This window comes from Mustela nigripes, chromosome 2 (assembly GCF_022355385.1).
Source record: "Mustela nigripes isolate SB6536 chromosome 2, MUSNIG.SB6536, whole genome shotgun sequence".
NCBI lineage: Eukaryota > Metazoa > Chordata > Mammalia > Carnivora > Mustelidae > Mustela > Mustela nigripes.
In genome coordinates, this window is record NC_081558.1 from 30,464,090 (window position 1) to 30,489,211 (window position 25,122).

Consider the following 25,122-nt stretch of genomic DNA (forward strand, 5'->3'; position numbering starts at 1 on the left):
TTTACAAAGGAGGGCATTGAGGCTTGGGGAAGTCATCTGACTTGCCTAAGGTTACCCAGCAAGTTAATGGCAGAATCAGGAGTACAGGCTCCTCTGGGTCTCGCACTTTTGTATTTCATACCAGGTCACCTACATGTTGCCAAGATGTCTTTGGTCAGTCTGACGATTTATTATCCTTAATACATTGATATCCTTGACAATCTGGAAAATTGAAGTTACTTAAAAAATACTTTTCATGTGTATACCTCAGGCAGACATAGAGTGCATTTTGAGAAATGAGAAACAGGTTTTTTGGGTGCACATACCAAGAACATTGTTTAGTGCAACCATTCAAAGCCATCCTAACCTGAAATGGGCAACCATGAAGCATAGATTCCCTGTTCCTGGAGGTGTTTAAGTGAAGACTGAGAGAAGGAGAGGGCAGCATCGAATGGGTACTTGGTAATAGTCCGGGGAAGCTTTGGATTGCATGCTTTCTAAGTTTGCCTCTACACTGAATGGAAGCAATGACTTGACTAACAAGGAGCCAACTCTAAAAGGCTGGCAGAAATGTTGTCCAACTGCCAGTTAGGACCAAAAACTCTTATTCAGGCTATAAGGAGAGTTGTGAACAACCTGCCCAGCAATGGTCCTATGACATGTCCTGATGGGACACTCACGAGAGGCTTATGGTCTCTAGCTTGAGCCTGTTCTGACAGGCTGATGATCTTCAGCTGTGATTAGAAGCCGTGAGACGACATTTTCCACAAATACACTGAGACTGTAATCATGAATGTATCTGGCTTAATGGAAACAGAGATGGAGCTGCCCTCTCTGTACAGAGATGGGTGGCCATCCTACTAAAGAAAAGCGGCAATGAGACTTGGCCATCTGACCCTTTATCTCAGGTAGCTTCAGTTGTATTGAGTTTAGTGCAAAGGACTGCATTTCTGTTTTATGATTTTATAGGTCCATATTCTGAAATAAGAAATTCTGAAGAATAAAGAATATTTTAAATCTATTTTTAGCAAGCTCAATATATTGGTAGCATTTTCTTGCCAGATTGCCATTTTTCTTTAATATTTTGACTGCTAATTTCTCTTTTTTTTTTTTTTTAAAGATTTTATTTATTTATTTGACAGAGAGAGATCACAAGTAGGCAGAGAGGCAGGCAGAGAGAGGAGGAAGCAGGCTCCCCGCTGAGCAGAGAGCCCGATGCGGGACTCGATCCCAGGACCCTGAGATCATGACCTGAGCCGAAGGCAGCGGCCTAACCCACTGAGCCACCCAGGCGCCCTGACTGCTAATTTTTCTTAAAGTAAGCTTTACAGTGCATTTCTCACTTTACCTATAATCAAGTGCCTGTAGTCACAACTTTTGAAAAATGGAAGAACAGAAGTATTTGAGTATAACAATTATTTGACGGAAAGGCTATATATGCATGTGTGTGTATGGGTGTATGCATGTGTATACGTGTGTGTATGTGTTTATGTATGTGTGTGTATGTACTGGAGGAATATATTTTAGAGTACAGAAAGTTGAGCAAACTAAATCTATTTACCTAAGTCAGCTTATTATTTTTGGGTAAGCATAATAAAAAAATTATAAAAAGATCATCTTTGACTTGGGAAAAAATCCAAAAAGGAAAATGAATCTCTGCTTCTTCACTAGCGGTCAGATAAAAGCTTGTACTTTCTCTTCACCTGGTAGGAAGTATAGGGAGACTCATTCTTTCTAGCCCATAAAAGCACATCCCCAAGCTCTTTTCACCCTTCATTTTGTGCTGGCCATTCTGTTAATCTGTCATAGCATCCACATTCTGTTTACAAATCAGCTAATAAAATGTGTGTGCTTTCAAAGTACTGTAATTTAATTTACGTTTTAGCTGGCACTTTCAAATACCTCTACATACTCTAAAAGGCACATACTATTTACCATGAATTGAACAGACCACAATCACAGTCACTAATCAATAGCACAGGTTGGGACAGCAAATAACTACTTAGAGGAAAAAAAAACCACATCTACATAAAACATTCCAGGTTATTATTCACAACTATTAATCCTTCACGAATTTTCAGGTCTTTAAGTTACTGGTCCAAAAGTTCAAATTTCATTTTTTTTAATCATTAAAAAAATCCCCAACAAACCTTCCTTGATAACACTTTGAATTGTGAAGATAATTTTTACTCTACCTTTATGTCTGATAATATCAAGAATATTTAATACTTCAAGAGGAATAGCAGTTACTTGCTTGAAGCATTTAGTAGATTATAAAATGACATTGGTGATACTATCACAGAGCTTCATGACAATTCTCAGACACCAAGTAGGGACACTTTAAAAAATCAGTTTTATGGATGAGAAAACAGTTCCTAGAGTTTTGAAGCCTTGCCTTCTACCTGGTGAGTGTTGGGCAACACCCTAACTCTAGGGCCCTTTAGGAAATAGTGAAAGGTACCAATCCTTTGCTTCCAGTGGTTGGTAGTACCAGTATCTACCTTTCAACCCAAGTAAGTAAAAGCTATTTCAAGACCATTACTATTTTGAAAATGTGAATAGTACTCATTTGAGCCTTTTCCTTTTCTCAGATGTTCTCTACAGCACATCTGTCTTGAATATAATGAGCATTAAAAAAAAAAATACAGTCGCTTGTTCATGCTTTGTCATTAAGGCACCCAGTTTAAATTCTCATGAGTTAAAAGTCAGCAGGGCCATATTAAGAGATGGTATAAACTTGAGAATAACCAGCTAAAATTTAAGTTTCTTGGTACTTGCAAATGAAGAGCAATTGCCTATTAACTAGCTCTCAGTAGGGTAAGCCAAGAAACTTCTCCTGCGGCTTAGGAGTGGAAGTGGCGGGGTTGTGGCTGAGAAAGCTATTTTGCACTGATTTATCAGTTAGAGTCATGCAGTAGAATATTAGAGGAAGAATCTACATCCAGAAAACTGCTTAGAGATAAAGTACAGGTCAAGTCTTGTAAACTGACGAAAAGAGTTTTCAATATTTGTTCTGGAGTGTCTCAAAGTGTGCTGTACATACCCCCCACCCACACACCCATTTTGCTCCATACTGGTTGCTACTTCCCAAAGATGTAAAGGACTAGAAAGAACAAAACGCTTTTCTCATATAAAAGAAAAAAAGGAGTCTAATGGGGCAAAACTAATATCGAGCTTTATTGGAGCTTTTCAAACCATACCAGAAAATTCTCTCCACCTAGGGACCTTCTATGTCTCTAGAAACAGGAGCCTGAGACTGACCCTCTGGCAGCCCCGAGTCATAGCCCTCCCCCTTGCTGGGCAATGGAGGTGGCACGGAATCTACCAGACATTTCAAAAAGATCAAACATTTGCTAAGCAATTATGGAAACTGCTGATTTCATACCCTACAGGATTTCCTGTCATTGGTCGTACAAGACAGATACTCCCCTGGGGAAAAAAAAAGTAGTTAAATACATTTAGGAAGCTCCAGGTGAAGCAGAGTTAAATAAGCACCTATATGACTATGTTCTCAAAGTTTTCAAATACGCTGTTGTGCTTCATGGTTCTCCAGGAGATATGTGGGGTGGATGAGCGGAGTATATAGAGTTTTCTAAGCATATCTGGCCATAGACTTCTTTTCTCGAGGTATGTCTCAAAGGCCTAGACTAGAAAACAGCAAGTTATAGCTCAAAAGATAGCCTCCTGTTTTGGAACAGAGTCATACTTGCCCGTTTGCTTTTTGTCTGTTTTTGGTTTTTCACTACAATGATAGAGCTGAGTAGCTGTGACAGAGATTGTGTAGTTGAAAAAGCTAAACATTCACTATCCGGCCTTTTATAGAAAAAGTTTACGGGCCCCTTACCTAGACTCCTATGGAACACGCTGTGGGAAAGATTAATTCCTAAAGATATCACCACTGGAGGAAGATACACAGTACAAACATCACAACCAAGTTTATATCCCTTATTTCCTATTTATCTTGTGCAATAAAACAAATATTTCACTTCATAAAACATTTCTCAACCTCCTCCCACCTCCCCGCTTTGGTCAAGGACGGTATGAGCATCACAGTTGGAAACATATATAGTGTTTCCTCTCTGCTCTTGCTAACAATAAAAACTGTAAGACACCATTAATCCATTTCTGTATGACTCTGCAGCCATTTGCACCCAAACTCCGATGGTATCAAAAAAGGTTTCCTTACTTGACTGGTTCCCATGACTCCCGCTCAAAGCCCCTGTGAATGGATTGTGCAATTGAGGACTCCATCAAATCCACATATCTAACCACAAGTGGGGCAAACAGGTCTTGCAGGTGTTTGTGAAATTTTCCATTGCACAAATTATCTAGAACAGATAAGCAAAAGCTTGGTAAGAACCCACACTTGCTTTACTAGCATACAATGTACATACAGAAAGGATTGTCTTCTATAGTAAATATATTGCTTCTTGGGGATGCGAGAAAAGGAGGGGAGTAAAAGTACAAGAAAAGCACCAAGATTTGTGATTAGATCCATGTGGAAGAAAAATGGAATTAAAAAATATTCTACCCATTTGTTCATTCTTCTAAAAAGGAAAAACAACCATGTTCCTTTAAAAAAACCAGTAAAAACAATAATTGACAACTGTTTTTTAGGTTTTCCTTGTATCTGCTCCGCTTCCTCCCGTTACATTAGCAGAAAGAAAGAACATTCTGTACCCTTGCCCTCCTTCATCCCTCTTCTTGGAAGAAAGGTCTATTTTATGGCTATGTGTTGTTGTAAGATACTGAAGCGCTTGGGGCGATATTTAGCTAGAAATTGTTTTTCATCTAGAAAACATCTTTCAATAAAAATTTCAAAATGTGAAGAGGTTAAGTTAATTAGCTTGTTCAAAAGCAAATAAAACACACCAGCAGGAGTACCACTTATCACACTGCTCTTGGGTTCTCCTGCCTAGTTAAGAGAGGGCTTTGGTGCAACAGGACATTTGTTGGAAGAAAGAGAAGGGCCATCAGCTGTTAAGTTTGGTTTTTGTAAAGCAATAGGACAACTATGAAGAGGTTTCACCAGTCTGTGGTCTGACTGGGCCAAAGACATTTTAGCCATCTGTTTATCTGCTTGACTTAGGAAAGTCAACCAAAGATAATACATACAGTCGGTACGGAGAAAATCATTCAGCAGTTGAAACAGTGGAAAACTATCCCACGTGTCTGGGGGCTGCACCTCCAACGCTGCATCCATGTCCACTGCAAACAGTGACAGGAACGTCTCTGCATGCTCCACCATCAAGTCTGACCACCACGCGAAGGCCTTTGAGATTTGGCAGAGAAACAACAGACAGAGAGATGATGAGCTTCTCTCTCCAACCTAAGACATGAAGTCAAGCCCTCACTGGTCAAGATTATTTGTGCATCAGCAGGGTTTGGTAATTTTATTGTAAAAAGAACAGCATTTTTGATACAATGGGGCCTCTCAGCGTCCCAAGGCCATGCTTTTCATCATTCCAGGCCTGCCTCACAAAGTCTTTATTCGGACCTGCTGGTCGAGGATGCAGCTGTGGAAAGGACAGACATGGAACTTCTGTTCAATTTACAATAATCCAGTAAGTTTGGACTCATGCTCTTTGTCACTGTTGTTGGCTAGCTCTTGCTATAAGGTATTTGAATTAGGGAGTTTCTTCACTGTGTTTATGGGTTTTCTGCTGGTCTAACTTGAAAATTTGCAGTTAGGGTTTACTTATATCTACATATCTGGGCTTCATTATCTGTGGTCTCATACAAGCTCAGCAACTCTTATTTCTCTATGCATTGGTCATGTTACTCCTATTTTATACCAGGTCACCAAACATTTGATTCAAAATCTCTTTAGTGGGGAGCCTCTGGTTTTGCATACTGTCTGTAGGAAAGATCAGGTGTAAGCTAGGAAACACTAAGATTAGGACTTACTTTTCTGAGGGTTGGACACATATGTATATTGAAAACCAAAAAATATCAGTGAAGTAACTCATTTTCATGCACGTGGGTCCTTGGAAATCATTGTGCAGGGTCTCAGGGGCAACATTCACATCGAACTGGGCCAGATGTGAATGCCATTCGAAGGCATGCATGCATGGTGACTAATCATTTCTGGCAGGGAGCATGCAGAATGAGTGGCGGTGTCAACAGGCCCTTTTTTTTTTTTTTTTTTTTTTTTTACTGATTTCAAAGAGAGCAGAGAAACAAAAACAAATTGCCAGCCCCTTCTTGTCCCCCACCTCCCCACCCAAAGCCGTAAAGTATTTACATTGGAAACACTTTCTGGAGCATTCACCAAAAAAAAAAGATGGGAAGGCGTTTGGAAACATGAAAGATGATTATGGAGATAATTCCATAAATGAAAGAGTTTGTTCAATGGCCAAGCTCTTGTGATATTTATTAGTTGTTTGGGGATATTCTAACAGCCACTAGGAGGCAGAGTAGGGGTCCACCTCTCTTCTTTCATGAAATTTCATTTTACTTACTTCTCCTTTATCAACATGTGGCTGGTTTGCAAATTAAATGGAAAAAATCAAGTCATGGACCATTCTGCAAGGTCAGCTTGGCTGGAAATAGACACCTGCTGTTTCCATTTTAATTTACACTAAAACCTCACTGATTCAGAGAATGAGAGAAGAGAGGTGCTCATCTGTCAGCAAGAAAGCCTAAATTATGGGGTTTTCTAAAAGGAGGTATCATTTTACTGCTTTCAAATGCAGTCTGTAATCGGGCACCAAAGTAAAAGGTATTTGCTGGTTACCATACCAATGTATCATAAATGTAGAAGCTTTTAAAAACTTCTAATAATTGTAGACAAATTGACCTATAAAGTGAAGTCAAAGAGAAGTTTTCACTTCAGAGGTCCTGGGATGAAACTTATGAGAGATCCTTTAGAATTTCCAGAGAAAGTTGAGATCTCGTCAAACATTCTACTTAAGAAAAGTCGCAACAGCTGCATCTGCCGTTGAATTGTCAAAGGCATTTGTGTCTGAATCGATGAGGTTTTATTGCAGTTTTACTACCTCAGCATAAGAGCCCTGGGGTTTGGGCCTGGCTCCACTGACTACCTGACTAAATCCGGCAGAGGAAGAAATCCTCCAGCCCACTCCCAGCGCTCTCCCAGCCATCTGTCTTTTAGGCAGAGACCTTCTAAATATTCGAACTTGCTGGAGTCCCACCCCCAACCCTGTATGGAGTGATGAATCTCATCAGTTCTAATGCAGGATATTTGCAAAGTTCACAAAGGCACACCAAATGTTGGCTGGAACTCATTCATTAGTTCTTTGATTAGCTTTATATCTTCAGGGTGAGTCCAAGTAACAGTTACTGGGGAGACTGATTTGCCTTCCCAGACATGAATCTGCTCTAGGATGACAGGAAAAAACAAAACACAGAACAAAAAAACCAATTCTAAATGTCTGAAATTAAAAATGTCTTAGCCCAACCTCATATACGGTTCTTACCAAGTTGATTTAAAAGTTGCAAACCAGAGACATTAAGAAACACCCACTTCTACTATCTATTGAGAACTTGGTCCTTCACTGGAATTTAATAAAATTGAGAAGTTATCTATAGTTGTTGCATTAATAGTCATGTAGATAGGCAGCCCTACAAAGAAAAATGACTACTGCAATGTGAATTATCAGTTGGAAGTCTGGCACAGAAACTTAGGATTCTAGGATGAAGATAATTTAAATATAGTAGTTGTAGGAGAAATGAAGACCAAATCTATTTCTGTACACCCAAGGTCATTCCTCCAGAACTTCATCATCAAACCTGACTCTCTGAGAAGGAGAAAAACATTCTGGGAATGGTAAACCCAAACCAAACCAAACCAAACCAAACCAAAAAGCCACTATCATAATTTTAATCAAAGGAGCAGAATCTGTGTGACTGGGTGGACAAGGCAAGCTTTCAAATGAAAACAAAACAAAACCAAAAAACCATCCAGACCCAACAACTACATTTATTTTATGCTTGCTCACACAGGTGAATGCTGTTTTTGTTACCTGAGTTAACTCAAAGTTTGTGAGCATCTAAAGTCTTTGGAAATCTTTTCTAAAGACAACAGGGAGGTTTACTTTGGCTTCTAATTACTTACCTGGTGCATTTCATTATTTAAAGGAAAAGATGTATGCTTTAGGAATACAGTCCACCACACAGAACACACTGTATATTCTGTACACAAACTACATGTATATATGTACCCCTTTGTATACCACAATACATATATACATATACATACGTATACATAGAGAGAGAGATTGGAAAGGTGGAGCAATGGTACACGAAGGCATAATTCCTGTGTGTGTGCGTGCATGTGTGAATAACTTAGGCTCTGAGAGCAGAACTGAGCTGAAATTACGAGGTAAATAAGGCAGCTGCTACTGTATTGTGCCTGGGTGTATGTGTGATGCATTTCTAGCTGATAAGCATGTTTTTTCTTAGGGCATTTAATTACCTTGTATTGGAATTAAAAATGGTTCTAAGGATTATTGTTTTCTTGGTGGGTGAGGCCAATCTTCTTGTCACTTTCATTTGTGTGGTACCACCAAACAGCACAGATCTATAGCCAAGATTCATGCTCAGGATTTAGCAATTTTCTAGAGTTTATTGAGCACTCTGAATATACAGTGAGCACTGGTCAGTGGAAAAAAACCTTCATACTTCATTCTTTGGGCAGCAAACCTCATTTTAAATGTACCAGAGCAAATTCTACCTCTTTGTTGTAGACGTAGTTGTAGCACAGGGGGTGTTGACCCAGCTATACCTAGAAATCAGTTGGGCAGCTTTTAAAAATTACTAATAGCGGCCCCTCCCCATGAGATTCTGATTAAGGGAGCTGGGGTGAGACCATGGCATCAGCCATTTTCAAGAGCTTCCCAGGTGATTGCAAAGACCACTCTACCTTGAAATGAGCCCATTCTTTCACCATATGCTGTCTGTGCCACTCATTTGGTACTTTTCACATAGATTTTGCCCTTTTCATGATCCCATATTCATATATTTTGCTTTCTTAGCAATTTGTCCCTAATAAGTAAGACAACAGCCAAGCTTTGTTGGGAACTTACTATATGCCAGGCATAACTCCAGATACTTTACTTAATGTGGCCTTCCATCCCAACGATGACCATCTGAGGTAGATTCCATTGTTATCTCCCATTTACAGGATTAGACCAGTTAACTCACCAGATTGAGATCACAGAGCAATGAGGAGGTAAAGCCGGAATTCAAACTCGGGCTTCTCTGGCATGGAACCTGAGCTCTTGGCCACTCTGCCCTGTATTGTTTGAAGGCCAAGACCACCTTATGACTCCTTGTCCTTCCAAAAAGCACTGAAGTAGTAGCCTCAGTGTACAGTAGATAGGTAGCTTTTGACTGATGAATGAAATTTTTGTGATTGGGTGAAATTACTAATTCAGTAAATAATCTTGTACATTTATCTAAAACCAAACTGAGTCTCCAAATTCCAATGTATGCTGAAGCTTTCAGCTGTAACTCCCAAGTTAGTAAATGAAAACAGAATTGAATTTATTTCTACTCTATTTATTTACCCTGAATGGATTTTGGATGTGAAAGATTAAAATATTTTTATGATGATGGTTATCAGGGCAGCTTAAGATGATGATTAGCACTTACTGAAAGATGGGCTTTTTGGAAAAGAAAAGAAAAATGTCTTCTTTGGCTTATCAACTTCCCTTTGGTACCTCTTTTGAATAATTTGGGAAAACATCCATCTTTCCTTAGCCTGTAGCAGCCTCAGAGAATAACGGGATTACAAATTAAGCATGTCTGTCATTTTTCTTCTTTTACTTAAAAGCAGAGCAGCACTGCTGTAACCAGGGAAAACGATCCTCTTCTCAGCCGTGTCTGCAGAAATGTGTAGATTTGGTTTGACATCGTGGTTTCGAAAAGCCTCAACATCCCGATCAGGGGAAGGCCTCTGGAGATGGTCTGGTGGACACCCAGAAGGAACATACTTACCATCCCTTAAACCTCAAGGGCCCCCAATCTGAAGAGGACATCCTATAGGATGGAGTTGAAAAAAATTCTAGCCCAACTTAATTTTGTATATTTGGAGGCGTGTCCATGTTCGGAGGGTGTTGATTTGGGTCCTCTTCTCCTTCCTGGCTGTGCACTGCTGGGTGCTTTGGAGATAGTTACACTCACCTCAAGGGGTTTTCACCCAATTCTTAAGAGGGTTTTGTGGGAAAATATGATTCTTTGGCACTCTCTCTATATATAAATACTGTATATATGATTCACATACAGACAGTTGTAGAGGAAGATTAGTATCACTCTGGCCAGCTACTGGTTACTACAGTCGGTACTCATCTGCTGTGAGAAAGGGAAGTACAGACGGACATAGGAAACTAAGACAGGCTAAGGACAGAATCCAGGCAGGTGGGAGGCGTGTGTTGGGATGTAACTGCAGTTGTTGTTAGGTATATCAATCGCTTCATGCACGCACAAGAGAACCCCCACATTTACCCTGCCGTGGAGGGCCACCATTTCACAAGCAGTCCACTGGAAGTTGCTGTTACATTCCTTGGGTCAGTGTTAGAAAGCAGGAGCACCCAGGAAAAGTCCCAGTAGAAGACATGGTACTGGAAGGGCATGCACAGACTATGACAGCAGGTGGCTGGTTCATTCGGTTTAGTCACATACCTCTTTTCCCTGCCACGATCAGCCGTGATTGAGTGGAACAGTAGAAAAACAGGGAGGAAATTTAAATATGCAATCAGGCATTAGTCGGGACGATTGGATTTATGGTGTATTATATATTATTTAACTATACTGTTAATTTTCATTTATCATGGGAATGATCATTTTAAGTGCTTGAGAACTTGCTTTTATGGAATGCCTTGTTTCCCCTTTTGCTGTAGTATTAACTGGAGAGGAAGAGTGACAATTAGTGCAGTCTTCAAAAAGGTTATTTTAAGAGCAATGATTTTAAATCTCAGTTTTGAGACAAGAACTGATAAAACAGTTTGACAATAATGGAATCTTGGAATTTTTTTTTTTAAGGGTTGTGTTGTTTAAGTCCTTACAGGTTTGGCATTTAGTTAGCTTTGAAATCCTTTAGTTTACAATGATTATCAAATGATCATTTTGACCGTGGTTCATAAGAAAAAAAAAAAAAAGAAAAAGTAAGCTGTATCTATTAAGATGTATGTTAGCAATTCGACAGGTTGAACAACACAGAATAATTCGCTGCCTTCACTGCATTTAGCAACCTAGGTCATCTGAGATTAACAAATGAAGACACTAGTGCAAGCAGAGAGTAAGTTACAGAGATAAATTCAAAAACATGGCCTGTGATCCACACACCAAATAAAATAAATAGAAACAACAGGGTCGCAACAATGACAACCACAGAAGACCAAAAGTATTTTGTGTATTCTGGACAATAACCATATGCTGCTTGAATAAATTGTCTTTAAAATATACTCACCTCTTTTGCTTGTTGCTAGAAACATCTGAAACCTTAAGCTGAAATGGACAACACGCAACCACTTTTTGCTTGTTTTACCCAACCTTCCAAAAGCTTCTCCTTTCCTTCTTCCCCTTTCCTCCTCTTTGCAAGGCCAGTTAAAAGAAAATGCGTGTTAAGCCATCTTGTTCGTGTCACTGATAGGATCAGTTCTGCACTTCCCATCTAAGGGACACCCAAAGAGACATTTTCCCGCCATGCCTGCTCACCTCTGCGTGGTGCTCCTCATTCTGTTGGAGAACCTCAATGACTAGTTCAGCAAGGCGGATTGTGTCTTCGAGCTTTTTGGCAGGAGTGATTAACCGGCCTACATTTTCTGTAGTACAAGAATTTATGTTAAAATTCAGCGAACACTTCAGGCTAGTCTTGTGGCCATTAGAACTAGTGGATAAGAAATGTCAAATAGTCACCGATTTCTTTTTTAAAGTTTCATGCAAATGTTAAGTGCCACGTAATTAGTAGTGAGCAAACCATAAAGCCATTTTGTTATTATCACCATCGTCATTAGAATACATATGAAGAAAAAGCAGTGCTCCAGCTTCAAATTTGCATGGTAAGCTATCTTAAGTTTATGACAGCCCATTTCAAATTTAGTGACATTTTGTACACACGTTCTTTAAAGACAGCATAAACATACTATCTCAGATCGCTCTCTAGACTGCTGTGACCTTTGTTTCCTGCATTTGTGTCTGAACATTCAATACTACAGCATTGTTTTTCATTACAGGTCTGCACGTTTAACAGGTATGGGAATGTTCACTTTGAACAAACAGAATCAAAGGTCTGGTTGTTTTAAGTTGCCCAGGGAGGAGACCGAAAGTTAAGGGACATTCCTGGGCCATTAGGTAGAAGGCAGCACAGAACCATTAAAAGGGTGTTGGGGGTAGATTACTGGACGAACTGGTGGTAGTATGTGCCACCTGTTCGTACAACTGAAATTTTATCAGGTGGGTGGCAACAATGTGCTTGGAACTGTTTCTTTGTTTTTAGTTTTTATAGTATTGAAAGCCTTGTGTTTTTATGTGACTCAAGAACAAATTGGACCCTGGCTGATGTTGAGTTTTTTGTAGAGCTCAACTCATGGGTATTTGATAAGTTCATTATGCTACCAAAAATTAAGAACTTTTCTCCTGGGGGGAAAACAGTAATATCTAAAATATAAAGGTTTTCGGCCAATGAAATTGCTTGAATTTAACCAGTCTGCACTCACAGGGGGTCTTTTATTTCATGCTGAAACCTTCAAACCCTGAAGCCTCAGAGTCCTATAGAACACAAAGAGTATAAGAGCAATAACGACCCATTAGTGTGAGTACCTAGGCAGGTATATATGTGCATAGAAAGACTGCCAAAACTTATTTTTATCTTTTCATCTAAAGCAGATATATTTAGGCTTCAGGTTTTTCTAGCTAAGGGATAATATTCAATACCTCACAGGAAGGTTTTGTTGTTGTTTGCATTGTTGTCTTGGGGTGGATGGGGTTTAAACAAAATCTTGGGTGATTGCTAATTTACAAAAGAAATTTAAGAGAGTTGTAGAATTTTTCCTTCATACATTTCTTAGGTAGGGGATGAACATGTCAAATGATCAGTAATCTGGGTTTAATTATGAAAAACAAATTGTGTGAAGCACTGTGCAAAAAGAGTGTCTCAGCCAATAGAAACTAAGAATGGTAGATAGGGTTGGGTATGATTGTCAAGGTACTTAAAGTTTTAGTCCAACAAGGTCCAATGACTGGTGTGAAAGTGGCTTTCTGGATTTAGGCCAATGGATTGCACCATTGTCTCTACTGGGCACAGGTGGAAATGTGGCTGGATATGGCTAGGGCATGAAGTGGGGGAGCAGTGGGGAACATAAATATACAGATCAGGTGGAGAATATCCAACACTCAAAAGAAGGAAATGTGCAGAGTTTAGGGTTGGTTGGCTCATTGTCTGGTCCAGAGTAATAAATACATGGGGAGAGAATGAGTGACAAGATTGACTTCTATGCTTTGGGGGCACCTAGCCCATGTATAAGTTCATAAATGGGCTATCATAATTTTATCAGTAGACTTTCAGGCATTTCTACAAACATACTGTGTATATATGTTTGAGTAATATGTGTAGAATGAGGTATTTGCATTTTGATAGTAAATATGCATAAGCTACTATTTTTTATTAGTTGGTATTCACATTTACACATCAATTTGCAAATTCCTCATCCTATGCTTATTACCCATTCGACACATACACCCACATACACACGTCACACACTTACATACATTTTCTATTAACCAGACAAGCCTGCACATTAATACAAATCTGCCGGAAATCCCACTTGGGGCACATCTTTGAAATCTCTAGCTTTAAGAATAAAGAACATTGTCCTTTGGGTGGAACACTCACCACATCTAGGGGAATTATAGGTATACATGACATATGATATAGACACGAAATAATTCCCACCAATATTTTTATGTATTTTCATTTAAGGACTGAATGATTTTTGTGTTTGGAGAAATCCAAGATGCTTAAACTAGGACCACCTGAAGATTTGTTTTAATATGCAGTACTCTTAGATTGACTACAATATATATTGATAGATACACATAAGTGTATATGTGCAGGCAGCCCTTCTAAGTGTGTGCACATGTACACAGATATGTGTATGACTGATGTATATATACAAACAGTATGTTTAATAAAAACTTTTGCAATTTTACTTTAACACGCAACCATTAAAATAAGCAGGTTAAGGATCCTTTAATCTAGGATGCTTGATCTTCCAATTAACCCATGTAAGAGTCTTTCATTTACTTTTAATTAGCTGCAATACCATTATCTATAGATCAAGCCACTTTATTGAGACACGACACTATTTTCTTCTTCATTTGCATATCTAACTGACTAGCTAAGTGGCAAAAATGGCACTAAAAACAACTTTTCTAAGATGTTGTCTTTAAAGAAAATATCGTGTAAAATCCTCTAGCACATCCTCCCTCCCCCCTATCAGAGGTCAAGGAGAAATTTGTGCTTAGACATGATTTTTTTTTGTCACTTCTGCTGTCTTGAAATAGATTGCAACGTTCCTATCACCCAATCTTGTACTAGCTGGAGCACTGAAGAAGGGGAACTAAAACTACCATATACTTAGTAAACATTTCATACAACAGAATTGAAGCTCATAACATATAAAAAAAATCATCATGCAAAATGTTATGCAACAACAATGTTATTTTGTGCTGACATTGAGATTTGAAAATGTTGCATATGTCAGACATAGCTAGACAAAAAAATGTGGACATTTGGAAATAAATGCTCTCTTTCGACTGTCTTAAAACCTACAGTGTCAAACTTGAGAGCCTGAGCCTCAGCTTAATATTCCAAACCGAAACAAAATTTCAAGAAGAAAAATAAACAGAAAAGCAAACTAAGCTAGGAAGCTGCTGAATAAAGTAATGGTAGAAGTTTACAGTACTTGGTTTTGGCCTAGGCATGCCTTTGAGCCTCTGATATAACATGCTGGTCTGCTTTTGGGTGGGTGGAGGAGGCCCAGGAGGTGGCGGGGGAGCTGCTCAGGAAGGTGAGGAGAGACAGTAAAAAAGGAAAGAGACAATGTGACTTTCACAAAGGTGACAAGGAAGATGATGAAGTCTGAAAAGAACAACTAAACAAGCAACAATGATGAAACACAGATGGAGAGCTGCTGATTTCTTGGAGTCACTGCAATATTACAGAGGTACGACATTGTGACAAGGGACAGGACTCTTACCAGCATCACCCGTACCGCCCTACCCGTACACTCATAGGCTGAATACGAACACGGGATACCTCTCTCCAGATGGGTATACATGAATGATGGTAGCAGGATCATTGACAGAAAGAAGATACACTTTTGTTCAATGAAGAACGCCTCTATGTGAATAGCTCCTTCCTCCTTCCAATGAGCAGACTTGATGGAACTGGCTTCTCACTCTCAATATGCTACTTAACTTTCTTATGTAACGTTCCACCTTCTCCTTAAACCCCTCTGTGCTTCAGGCTCCTCAGCTATGAAGTGAGATATTAGTATCTTTCTTTACGTACCTTGTGGGGCTGATAATAAGAGCAAATAAAACAATGCGTGGACAGAGCTCTGTAAAAAACCTAAGGTGCCTACAAACATTTACTATTCTTCCCAACACTGTGAGAAGGCAGGAATTAATTGCTTTACAAAAGCAGATGAAGGGCCATTATTAGTTCAAGTGAGCTAGGGAATATTCTTGCTCCCTTTGTGGAATTTCAACATGTCAAAATCTGTCATTTTGGGGAAAAATGTGTGGTATCTGATTGTTTCCAGCTCATTTAATTATTTTCAATTTGGAATTCTCATGGCTTTTATATTGTGGGTTGAATCATATATAAAAACTTGCCAGCTTATCAAATATGTTACTTGCTATTCCAAATGTTAGAATACTGTAATCAGCACTTGACCCATCTGTCATGTGGTTTACGATATCAGCACAGCAAACATCCTATAACAATAGTCTCTCCTTCAATACAGACACAGAGCACTATAAGCTTCTAGAGTTCTCTCTCTTTAATGAGTGTCTCATTAACCTTAGACCTGCTCCTTTTTAAGAGTTCCTCATTTATAAAGCAATCTGTATGGTGAGGGGGGACACACTACATTGCCAAGTTTGCTTCTTGGTTTGCTTGAATTTCAACTGGGAAAATGAATCTTACTGCAGGCTTATAGGAAATGGAATTCTAGCAACATTAATAAAAATATGAGAAATAAGGCTAAATATAATACTCTGGTGAAACCATCTATTGGAAGCAAAAGTTGATGAGGTCTTTTGCTTGTGGATGGGACCCCCTCAGTGTTTTGAATGCAAGACTTAAAAAAAAAAAATTACTGGTCTCCTCTTATTTAGATCTTTTGTTCGGAAAAAAACTGTGCCTAAGCAGAATTGCAAAAAATCAGTGTGGAATTAAAGCTATTTAAGGGAAGGCAACTACTGATGCTTTCTTTATGAAAAAGTACTCCATATTCTAATCTGTTTGTTAAAATCTGGTTTTCCACCTACAGCTGTACTGAAAGTTAGGTACATCTCTGGTAACTCATCCTCATGGCTCTTTCAATGTTACCTGAGCATGCCATTTTCATGGTGACTTCTTATTCATTCTCACCCAGAGAGCTGAGCCTGTGTAGAGAAACACTTGTCCTGGTAGTTTATAAAACAATGATGTGTCCCCGGGCTGATCCAGAACCACCCCCCATCCCCCACGAGGCAGCCAATACATATTTCAGCTCAGTGGGTCTTGATAAAAATTCGTAAAGGGATTCCCTCCTGCCAACTGCCTGTCCAGAATTCTGACAGTGAGGTTTGCCACCATAGAAAAACAAGCTCCCTATTTTTTTTTTCTTCACAGAGCAAAACAAAAACATCATACCTTGGTTTCCAACTTCATTTACCCAATTACCATTGCTCATGTTTACACAATTAAATCTGCTTGGCTTCCAGAGAGAGAGTTAAATGTGACTGCAGAAAAACAAAAAGAGAATTCCTCTACATGCTCAGCTAAGCCAAGGAAGAGAAGCATCCAGGAGCGAGAGACACTCCAATTAGCCCTTAAATAACCTGACCATCTCTGCTTCCAACAAGGGAATTGCCAGTCCCTGAAATATCATGAGAGATGGATATGGTTGATGGAAAACCCACTTACTACCAAGTTCCAACCTACTGATGTGTTACTGAAGATACCAGTATTAGTATTATGCTATCACTGGAAATAATTAGCCTGTAGCAATTTGCTACTATTTAAGAGTGGGTGGGTGGGTGGGGACAAGAGCTAGAGTAGGAAGAGAAAGCTAAGTAGATTGCCACGTCCCCCTTTCCAGAGTACACCGCCTCTCTAAAATCATGGCTCCATGGACCGCACATTTGCTGTAAGGTAACATTGCAGCATAATTTCTTCAGTGAGGTTAACTATTATGTACATTTGATGCCTTGCATCTTCATCACTCCCTTTCAGAAGATTTCATCCCTATCACAGCAAAGCATATGGTAATAAAGATGTGGATGAATCAATGGATCGATTTCTCCACTCTTCATATAGCTATTTTTGTCTCTTCCCTATAAGGACATGGGCAGCATGGTCTATCCATTCTATCTCCAAAATGTCTCTTCATTTTGTCTTTCACTGTATTAGGTCATGTGCCCACACTCTTGCCGATGGCATAGACATGCAATTCATCTTGCCATCTCCACCTCAACTGTTGCTAAAGACTGCCAGGCAGCTTTTAGTCCCTTTCTTCCTCTGAAGTTCATTGCCTATGCACAGCCAGAGTGACCTTGTAAAGCACATATCTGAGCCTGTCATACCCCTGCTCAGAAGCCCTTACGAGATCCCTTCATAACAAGAGCTATACCTTCATATGCGATAGCAAGAGGGTGCCTTTATAACAAAGGTCCACCTCCTCTGTTGATACCTCTACATGAGCATATATGACCCTTAAAAATAGCCAATTATATTCAATGTCAGTCTCTCGCTATGCCCAATGAATTTTGTATTTCTAGGGCTAAAGCGGTTCCTGGTCCAGAGTCAGTCCTCAAATACTTGTGGAAGGAAATCCTCAGTGAATCTACCCAGTGCAGTGCTTTCCTGGAAAAACAAATGGCTCTGTAGTTGCATGATGCATATAGCTATACAATAACGTTATCAGTTACCAACAGACCCTGGTTACTTAACAAATATACTAAACTCAATCACCAAATAGTAAACATTGTAACTTAAACTTCCAAACCAGAGAACAACTTTGGGTGTCTTGATGCAATTAAAAATGGCTTAAGGTCATTTAAAATATTTTTATTTCAGTTACATTACATCAACAAGGAAAAAATAATACTATTATGTTTCTTCTCCAGTTTGGTATCTCTAGACCCCAAATCAGTCTCTGAAGATTGAACTGTTGCACCTAAGAAAAATGAGCTTCCCCAGGAGAATTGCTTCTCTACTCATGTGGTTTTGGTGGAAATGTCAAGGAATTTCATCCACAAATACAAGGACAGTCATATGAGCCAAGCCAGGCCAATCACAGCACTGCAATCGATCATGGGTAACATGATTGGCTCAGGGATTAACATGTGACTCAAGCTGGGCCAATGAGGCCCTTCTCTGGAACATTATACAATTGCCTGGAAAGAAAAATTCTTTTTCCTCTAGGGTCATCTGCTAGGACAAAACCACGTTGCTCCCAACTCCCCTATCACGACTCCCAGTCACATTAAAGAAGTCTGTCAGCAGTTGGAGAGATCAAAATACACTAAAATTCTTTATCCTCGAGTCAGTTCCTCCATGCATTTCCTAGTTACCTGGGGCGGGGCAGTGTGGGGGGAGGGATACAGAAATTCCCTTTTCTTGCTTAAGATTTTTGAGTTTTTTATTATTTCTTTTTTTTTTTTTTTGCCACTCGCTATAGCAAGAATCCTACTTTATTTTATTTTTTATTATTTTTAAAAAGATTTTATTTATTTATTTGACAGAGAAATCACAAGTAGGCAGAGAGGCAGGCAGAGAGAGAGTAGGGGAAGCAGGCTCCCCACTGAGCACAGAGCCTGATGCGGGGCTCGATCCCAGGACCCTGGGATCATGACCTGAGCCAAAGGCAGAGGGTTCAACCCACTGAACCATCCAGGTGCCCTAGCAAGAATCCTACTTTAATTATTAAATATCCATGTAGTCCCGAACTAAGCTTTTATGTATATGGCCACAAGCTTTTTGGGGCAGGATCTTGGGGGCATCTGAAAGGATGGTCAATAGAGGCAAACACTTCAACAAGGACAGGAATACCCCTGACAGTTCCTCCTGGGGAGCCAGCCCTCGACTTCGAGGACATCTCCTCTTGGGAATATTTCAAAGACCCTGGCTTAGGCAAAATCTTGCAGTACCTTACATTTCCCTTTACCATAGTCAGCAGAATGTAATTATTTGTTTTACACTTGTGTCTCTACCTTATCATAAGCTCCCAGGTAGGGACAATGGCTGCTTTTGCTTATTGCTCTGGGAACTTACTGGGCATTTAACAAATATATGTAGAGCTATATTGCAATGTTTTATTTTGAAGTTTATGATAAAAGGACAAATCAACATCCCCCTAGATCTCACTGATATCCCAACTGCAATCCCTGGATCAGTAGCTTCGGCACCATGTGGGAGCTTGTTAGAAATGCAGATTTCCAGGTCCCAACAAAGACCTACTAGATCAGAATCTATGTTTTTTAATAAGATCCTCAGGGATCTGTATGAACATTGAAGTTTGAAAAGCATTGTTTATATTCTGTTTCTGAAATAAAATAGCATGTCCACACTACACATTTGGATTTAGAAGTTTATTTCTAAATAAAATAAATAATAACAGCTAATATATATATATATATAATGAGTATTTACTATGTGCCAGGTAGTGTGCTAAAATCTTTATTTGGAATATGTGTTTAGATCTTTCCAGCAGCCCTTTGGGGGAGGAACCATCATCAGCCTCTTCTACAGAAAATAAAAATGAGGTTTTTAAAGAAGTTTAAAAAAAACTCGTCAGACTCCAAATAGTTATTTAAATTTTGGTGTAACAATTCCTGAGTGCTGAGGCTGGTTCTGAAGTAGTATTTTCTTGGAGCTGTACATAAAGGATGTTAACATGTGAATATTGGACATCATCAGCAGTCATACTGAAAACTCATACCAGTTAATGGATTGCAGGTGGGGCCATTATCTTGTGGCTGAAAGATAAGGTAGGGCATGGGGTGGGGGATCCTGAGTATGTGCAGGACCTTGGACCTATGGGAAGTTTCACCAGAGATAGGAAAGGTATGAAGTGTCGACTACAGAATCTGCTTGGCAGTCCTCTGGATGCTTTTGACCTGTTCTAACAAGTTTCTATCAATTGTAGGAAAAAAACAAGTCCTCAGTTTTTTGGCAATCTTAGAGAATCTCAACTGCTAAGAAACTTCCCCATGAAAGGATTTTGACAATGACCTGGTTCCAGAAAAAACTGCTCTGGGTTTTTTTTTTTTTTTTGTGGCCTTCCTGGATCAAAAGTTGTAGATATTTTGGAACTTAGTCACTGAATGAATGGGTATTGTCCCAGTTGGAAAGGCTGCACAGTGGAAAGAAACAGAAAGGGTTGTTGTTTGTATTTAGAAAGATCTGCGTTCAAGTCCTTCTTGAGAAAGTCACTTATTCTCTCTGAATTTGTAAAAGGGGCAATAATAAAGCCTTATTCACAGGAGTAAGATAAGATTAATTAGATCCTCCATGTAAAGTCTTTAGCATAGTGCCTGGGCCCATAGTTGGGGTGTCTGTCTGTCTATCCATCTATTTAATCATATAAATCCTTGGCATATTTGAAGGAAAAATTGTTTTATTTCAAGTTCCAGTAGAATCCTTATGATGCTCAGAAAATTATGCAAGTATTTAGCCAAGAATTGAGGCAAAACAGCAATAGCAGTATAGACTTTCTTAGAGCTTACTGGGTTCAGAATGTGTGACAGTTTAAATGAAATGTATTTAAAATGATAGAATTCATTTGCAGGAGTCACAGCTTTTCTTTCATAGAGTAGCAGCCTTTTACATTTTTTTTTTTAAAGACACTGTAATTAAACAGAACATTTAATTTCTAATAATGCCACCAAACAGAAATGAGTATTTACTATGTGCCAGGTAGTAAAGCATAAGTCCACCAAAATGCCATATGCAGAGTCCCATAGCTTCTTGAAGCACAGCCTGACTAAAGAACTCTGCAGCTGTCCACCCCAATCTACACAGGTGACTCCAGCTTTGCCCTGCCCCCTCCATCAGCTGGCTTTGCATACCCATCTGCATGTTTGTGCTTTGTTCCTCCTAAGGAAATTGAAGAGGGAGGGAGAGGGTAAGAAAAAATATTTAGAGGTCAGAAAAGAAACAATTATGATGCTGCTGTGCCTAGAAGAGATCCGGGACATACCAAGTTTCAAAACCATCTCTGCTTTGACCTTAACCTTTTAGGTCTAGTTTTACTCTTTCTGCTACCCAGTCCTTTCTGTCCATCATGGTTTAGATAGTGTAATTTTTCTGGAGTGCAAATTACCAAGCTACTCCCTTCCTTAAAAAGCCTTCACCTTTGGAAGTGAGAACTGTTTTTCCCTTGAAAAATTCTTATGCATGGTAACATTGGCATAGATTCCAGGCTAAGAACCTCTGGCCCACGAGATACAGTCTGAACCCTATTATTAAGGCATATATGAGATCTTGCCTCCTGCATACATTGCCATCATCAGCACCCATTACTGCCAGCACTGCACCTTGTCTTGCAATCATACCGAATTACAGAGTCTTTAAGAATGTGGCCTCTGTCTGGGCTCAGATTCTGGCTCTACCACTTAGTCTTCTAGGAGTGTGTTAATTAACCTGTGCTTCAGATGGCTCATCTCTAAAATAGGGATAAAGGAATAATAGTAGTGTCTACCTCATAAGGGGTTTTGAGGATTAAATGAATTAATATATTTAAAGTACTTATAGTCATACCTGGCACATAATACACATTGGATAAGAATTAGCTATTTTTTAAAAGAATTAGCTATACAGTTTTATGCATTTGCACATAATCTATCTAGGATGTCTTTCCACTTTCCAATCTCAGCTCCCTTTCACTGATTTGATTTATCTTTCAAGATGCATTTGAGCTCTCCACCCTTGTGAAAACTTCCATGGTTTTCTGGTAATGCACTCTTACACATCGCTCTATCAATTGGTGTTACAGTGTACTGAATTTGTAATTTACATTTAGACACCCATTTGCATATATGTTCCATAAAGTTAACAGCTACTTCCCTTTTGTTTATTAGTCCCTGGCTTTCACAACTGTACCTGGCATATGGTAGGCTCCCACTAAGCACTTATCTAATGAATGAAAAAATAAATGAATGAATAGATGGATGGATGGATGGATGAATGAATACTTTCTCTTTCTCAAGAGAAGGGAGAGAAAGGCTCACGTGTTTTGAATATAGGTTTGTGAGTCTTCAAATACTTCTTGCTAGCTTGGTGCTTGGCATGTGTACAAACTGCTTTCTGAATTGATCTGAAATGCATTCAACTTTGATTAAATGAAATAAGTTTAATTATCTTTTGAGGATTTTTTTAGGCTTAAAAACAATGATCAAAAGCATGTATTTATTAAAGTTTTAAGTTAAACCTTTCCTCAAAATATGCTCATAAGTTTGGGGACCAAACAAGAAGAAAATTTCCAAAGCCAGAGAATTCTCTAAGATCTTTCCGCTCACGAAACTTCCAGCAACAGCCCGTGCTCAGCCACCCTCTATGTGCAGCCTGTCTCATTACATGATATGCACAAGAACAACATGGACACAACTTCTCTCTGTCTTGGCTAATAAACATTCATCAAAGAACACAAACTTCTCAATAGGGAAGAAAACAGAAAAAAGAAATGAAAAACAAAGAGGAAGAGTAGTTTGGTTCAGTAGCTTTAGTTTTTTTTTTAAGCACATGAGGCCAAATCACTGAATCCTGAACCAAAGATGAAATGAAACTCCATAGCTAACCAGAGTTCTGTTCCTTCAAAGCTTATGCCTTTACAGAAATTCTGCTCTATAGAGGTCAACATCTAATGGGCAAGAGATATAGTTAGACAGCACAAATTAACTCCTTAAGTATCATTGCAACTCCACATCAGTCTTTGGGAGTCCATACGTTAAGGAGCTCTTAAAAACAAAAACAAAAACAGAAACTCAATATAACTCAACAGTCCTGATAGTTTATAATGCATATACAGTTGGTTCACCTGCGTCCTTTTGATTCTCTATTTGAAAGAGAGAGCACAACAAGGAGAGAAGAGAGAGAGAAACAAGAACACATATGCAGGATTAATGAGCAAATGGACCAAAATGCCCCCCACTTATGTGTGATACATGATATTGGAAGGAAAAGGTTGCCCTTGGGTTCCCACCGCCCCGAAGTGTGGGGGCCAGCAAAAATAGGCTCCTTCACAGAGGTGGAAAATGCTGCACAAATAGAAAATTAGTAAAATTAAGTTTAATGTGAAATCAAGCTATGAAACATACACGAACTCTTCAAGTGACAATTAAGTCATATGTTCTAGCCAGAGCTTAGAGAACAAGGACAAGTCAAAATCTCCAGAGAGAACAAGAAAAAGCTTCCCAGCTTGAAAGAGAATAGACAGGAGGCATATAAGTTCTAATTTTTACAGAGAATGGACCACCTTGTGTGATCTTATACCCAAAATAGTTTGACATCTTAAACATGGAAAAGAAAGCATGGTTTTGCCCCAACTGTCCTTTATCTGACACCTAACGCATTGCTCCCGGCCTAGCGGCTACCTTTTGATTGTGTACCAGTGACAAGCACTTTACAAATTGGGGTTACACACAAGCAAAGTAAAAATGCATTCAGGTCACAGACAGAGAAATAACTGAAAAACTTACGGACAAATCTGAGTTCATCACAAACAAATGGCTTAATTGTCTAACCTGTTTTAGGCTGATAAAAAGTGACTGGACTTCTCACACTGGGTTTCACAGACAGAATCAACAGACAAGCCAATGCTAAAAAACTTGAAGCAAGGAGAGTGAGTTGGTTTGGATCTGAATTTTCTTGAAATAATGAAAACAGAAAGAGTGAAGACAGCGTGGCGAGGAGGTGGTAGGTACTCACGAATGGTTAAATCCATCACTTGGGAGGCCAAGCAGAAGACAGGATGCTCATACATTTCTCTCTTTTTCCCTATAAAAGAGGATTTGGGCATGCAAGAGGCTTAGGTCAGAGGTAAAGAGGTTAAAGGTCATAGGTTAGAGGAATACGTTACATTAGCTCAAAGGAAAATAGCCACAGAGTATTTTGGGATAAACACAGGATAAAAGAAAAAGGAGTTTCAAAATTGAAGGTCTACTGGATTAACCATTCAGCATGCCGTGAGTCACGAGAGAGATTGTGACCATGATTTTACACGTCTCTTTAGAATTGTTTGCAAGAGTACAATGACCAAAAACATCATGAGTAAAGGGAAACAGAATTTCATTGATTTAAGGCTCCAAGATACTAAGGATTTCAGACTTTAGTATCTAAGGCTCTTGAGGTATTTCTTCATAAACATAGTCTCCAGCAATATCACTACAACTTCTTTCCAAAATTCTCAGGGGACTAAGCTGTTAGTGCTCACAGAGGGGCTCAAATGTAAAAACATAAGATTTCTTTTCTGAGCATAGGATCGGAACCTTGTAAAAGAAAGTTGTTTGGTAGCAATATCTTCAAAGCTGCAATGTCCTGGCCTACGGTGGACTATGTTCATGAAAGAAAACCTGATACATGCAGCCAGAGGATGTTGGGTTGTCTGAATTAACAATCCCAGCATGCTTTGAAATTGGTGTCACAGCCACTTTTGCAGAGGTAACACCAAAAAGTGGCTGAGCCAATCACGGACAAGGAAGGAGAGAAGCGGAAGAGAGCAGGTAGTGTGGAATGAGGTACTTCTCTGAAAAGAGAGTTGGAAAAAAAAAGATTGGTTTCTTCAAAGAATCCCCAGACCTAAAAGTCACAGTGCAAAAGATAATTAACACAACCAAGAAGAATTGAGGCACAAAAGGAAATTACAGATCGGCTGATCTACTTTGGAAATGAATGCATTTTTACTTACAGAT

At 39.2% G+C, this 25,122-nt stretch overlaps 1 protein-coding gene across 1 annotated transcript in view; it reads right to left on the reverse strand.

Annotated features, from left to right (window-relative positions):
- Positions 1-25,122, reverse strand: part of CADPS (calcium dependent secretion activator) — a 472,322-nt gene that overhangs the window by 90,655 nt on the left and 356,545 nt on the right. Inside the window, 6 exon segments of the mRNA XM_059390086.1 lie at positions 4,166-4,307; positions 5,095-5,251; positions 6,441-6,461; positions 11,659-11,765; positions 23,250-23,267; positions 24,140-24,208. Of these exon segments, the coding sequence (XP_059246069.1) occupies positions 4,166-4,307; positions 5,095-5,251; positions 6,441-6,461; positions 11,659-11,765; positions 23,250-23,267; positions 24,140-24,208 (514 nt within the window).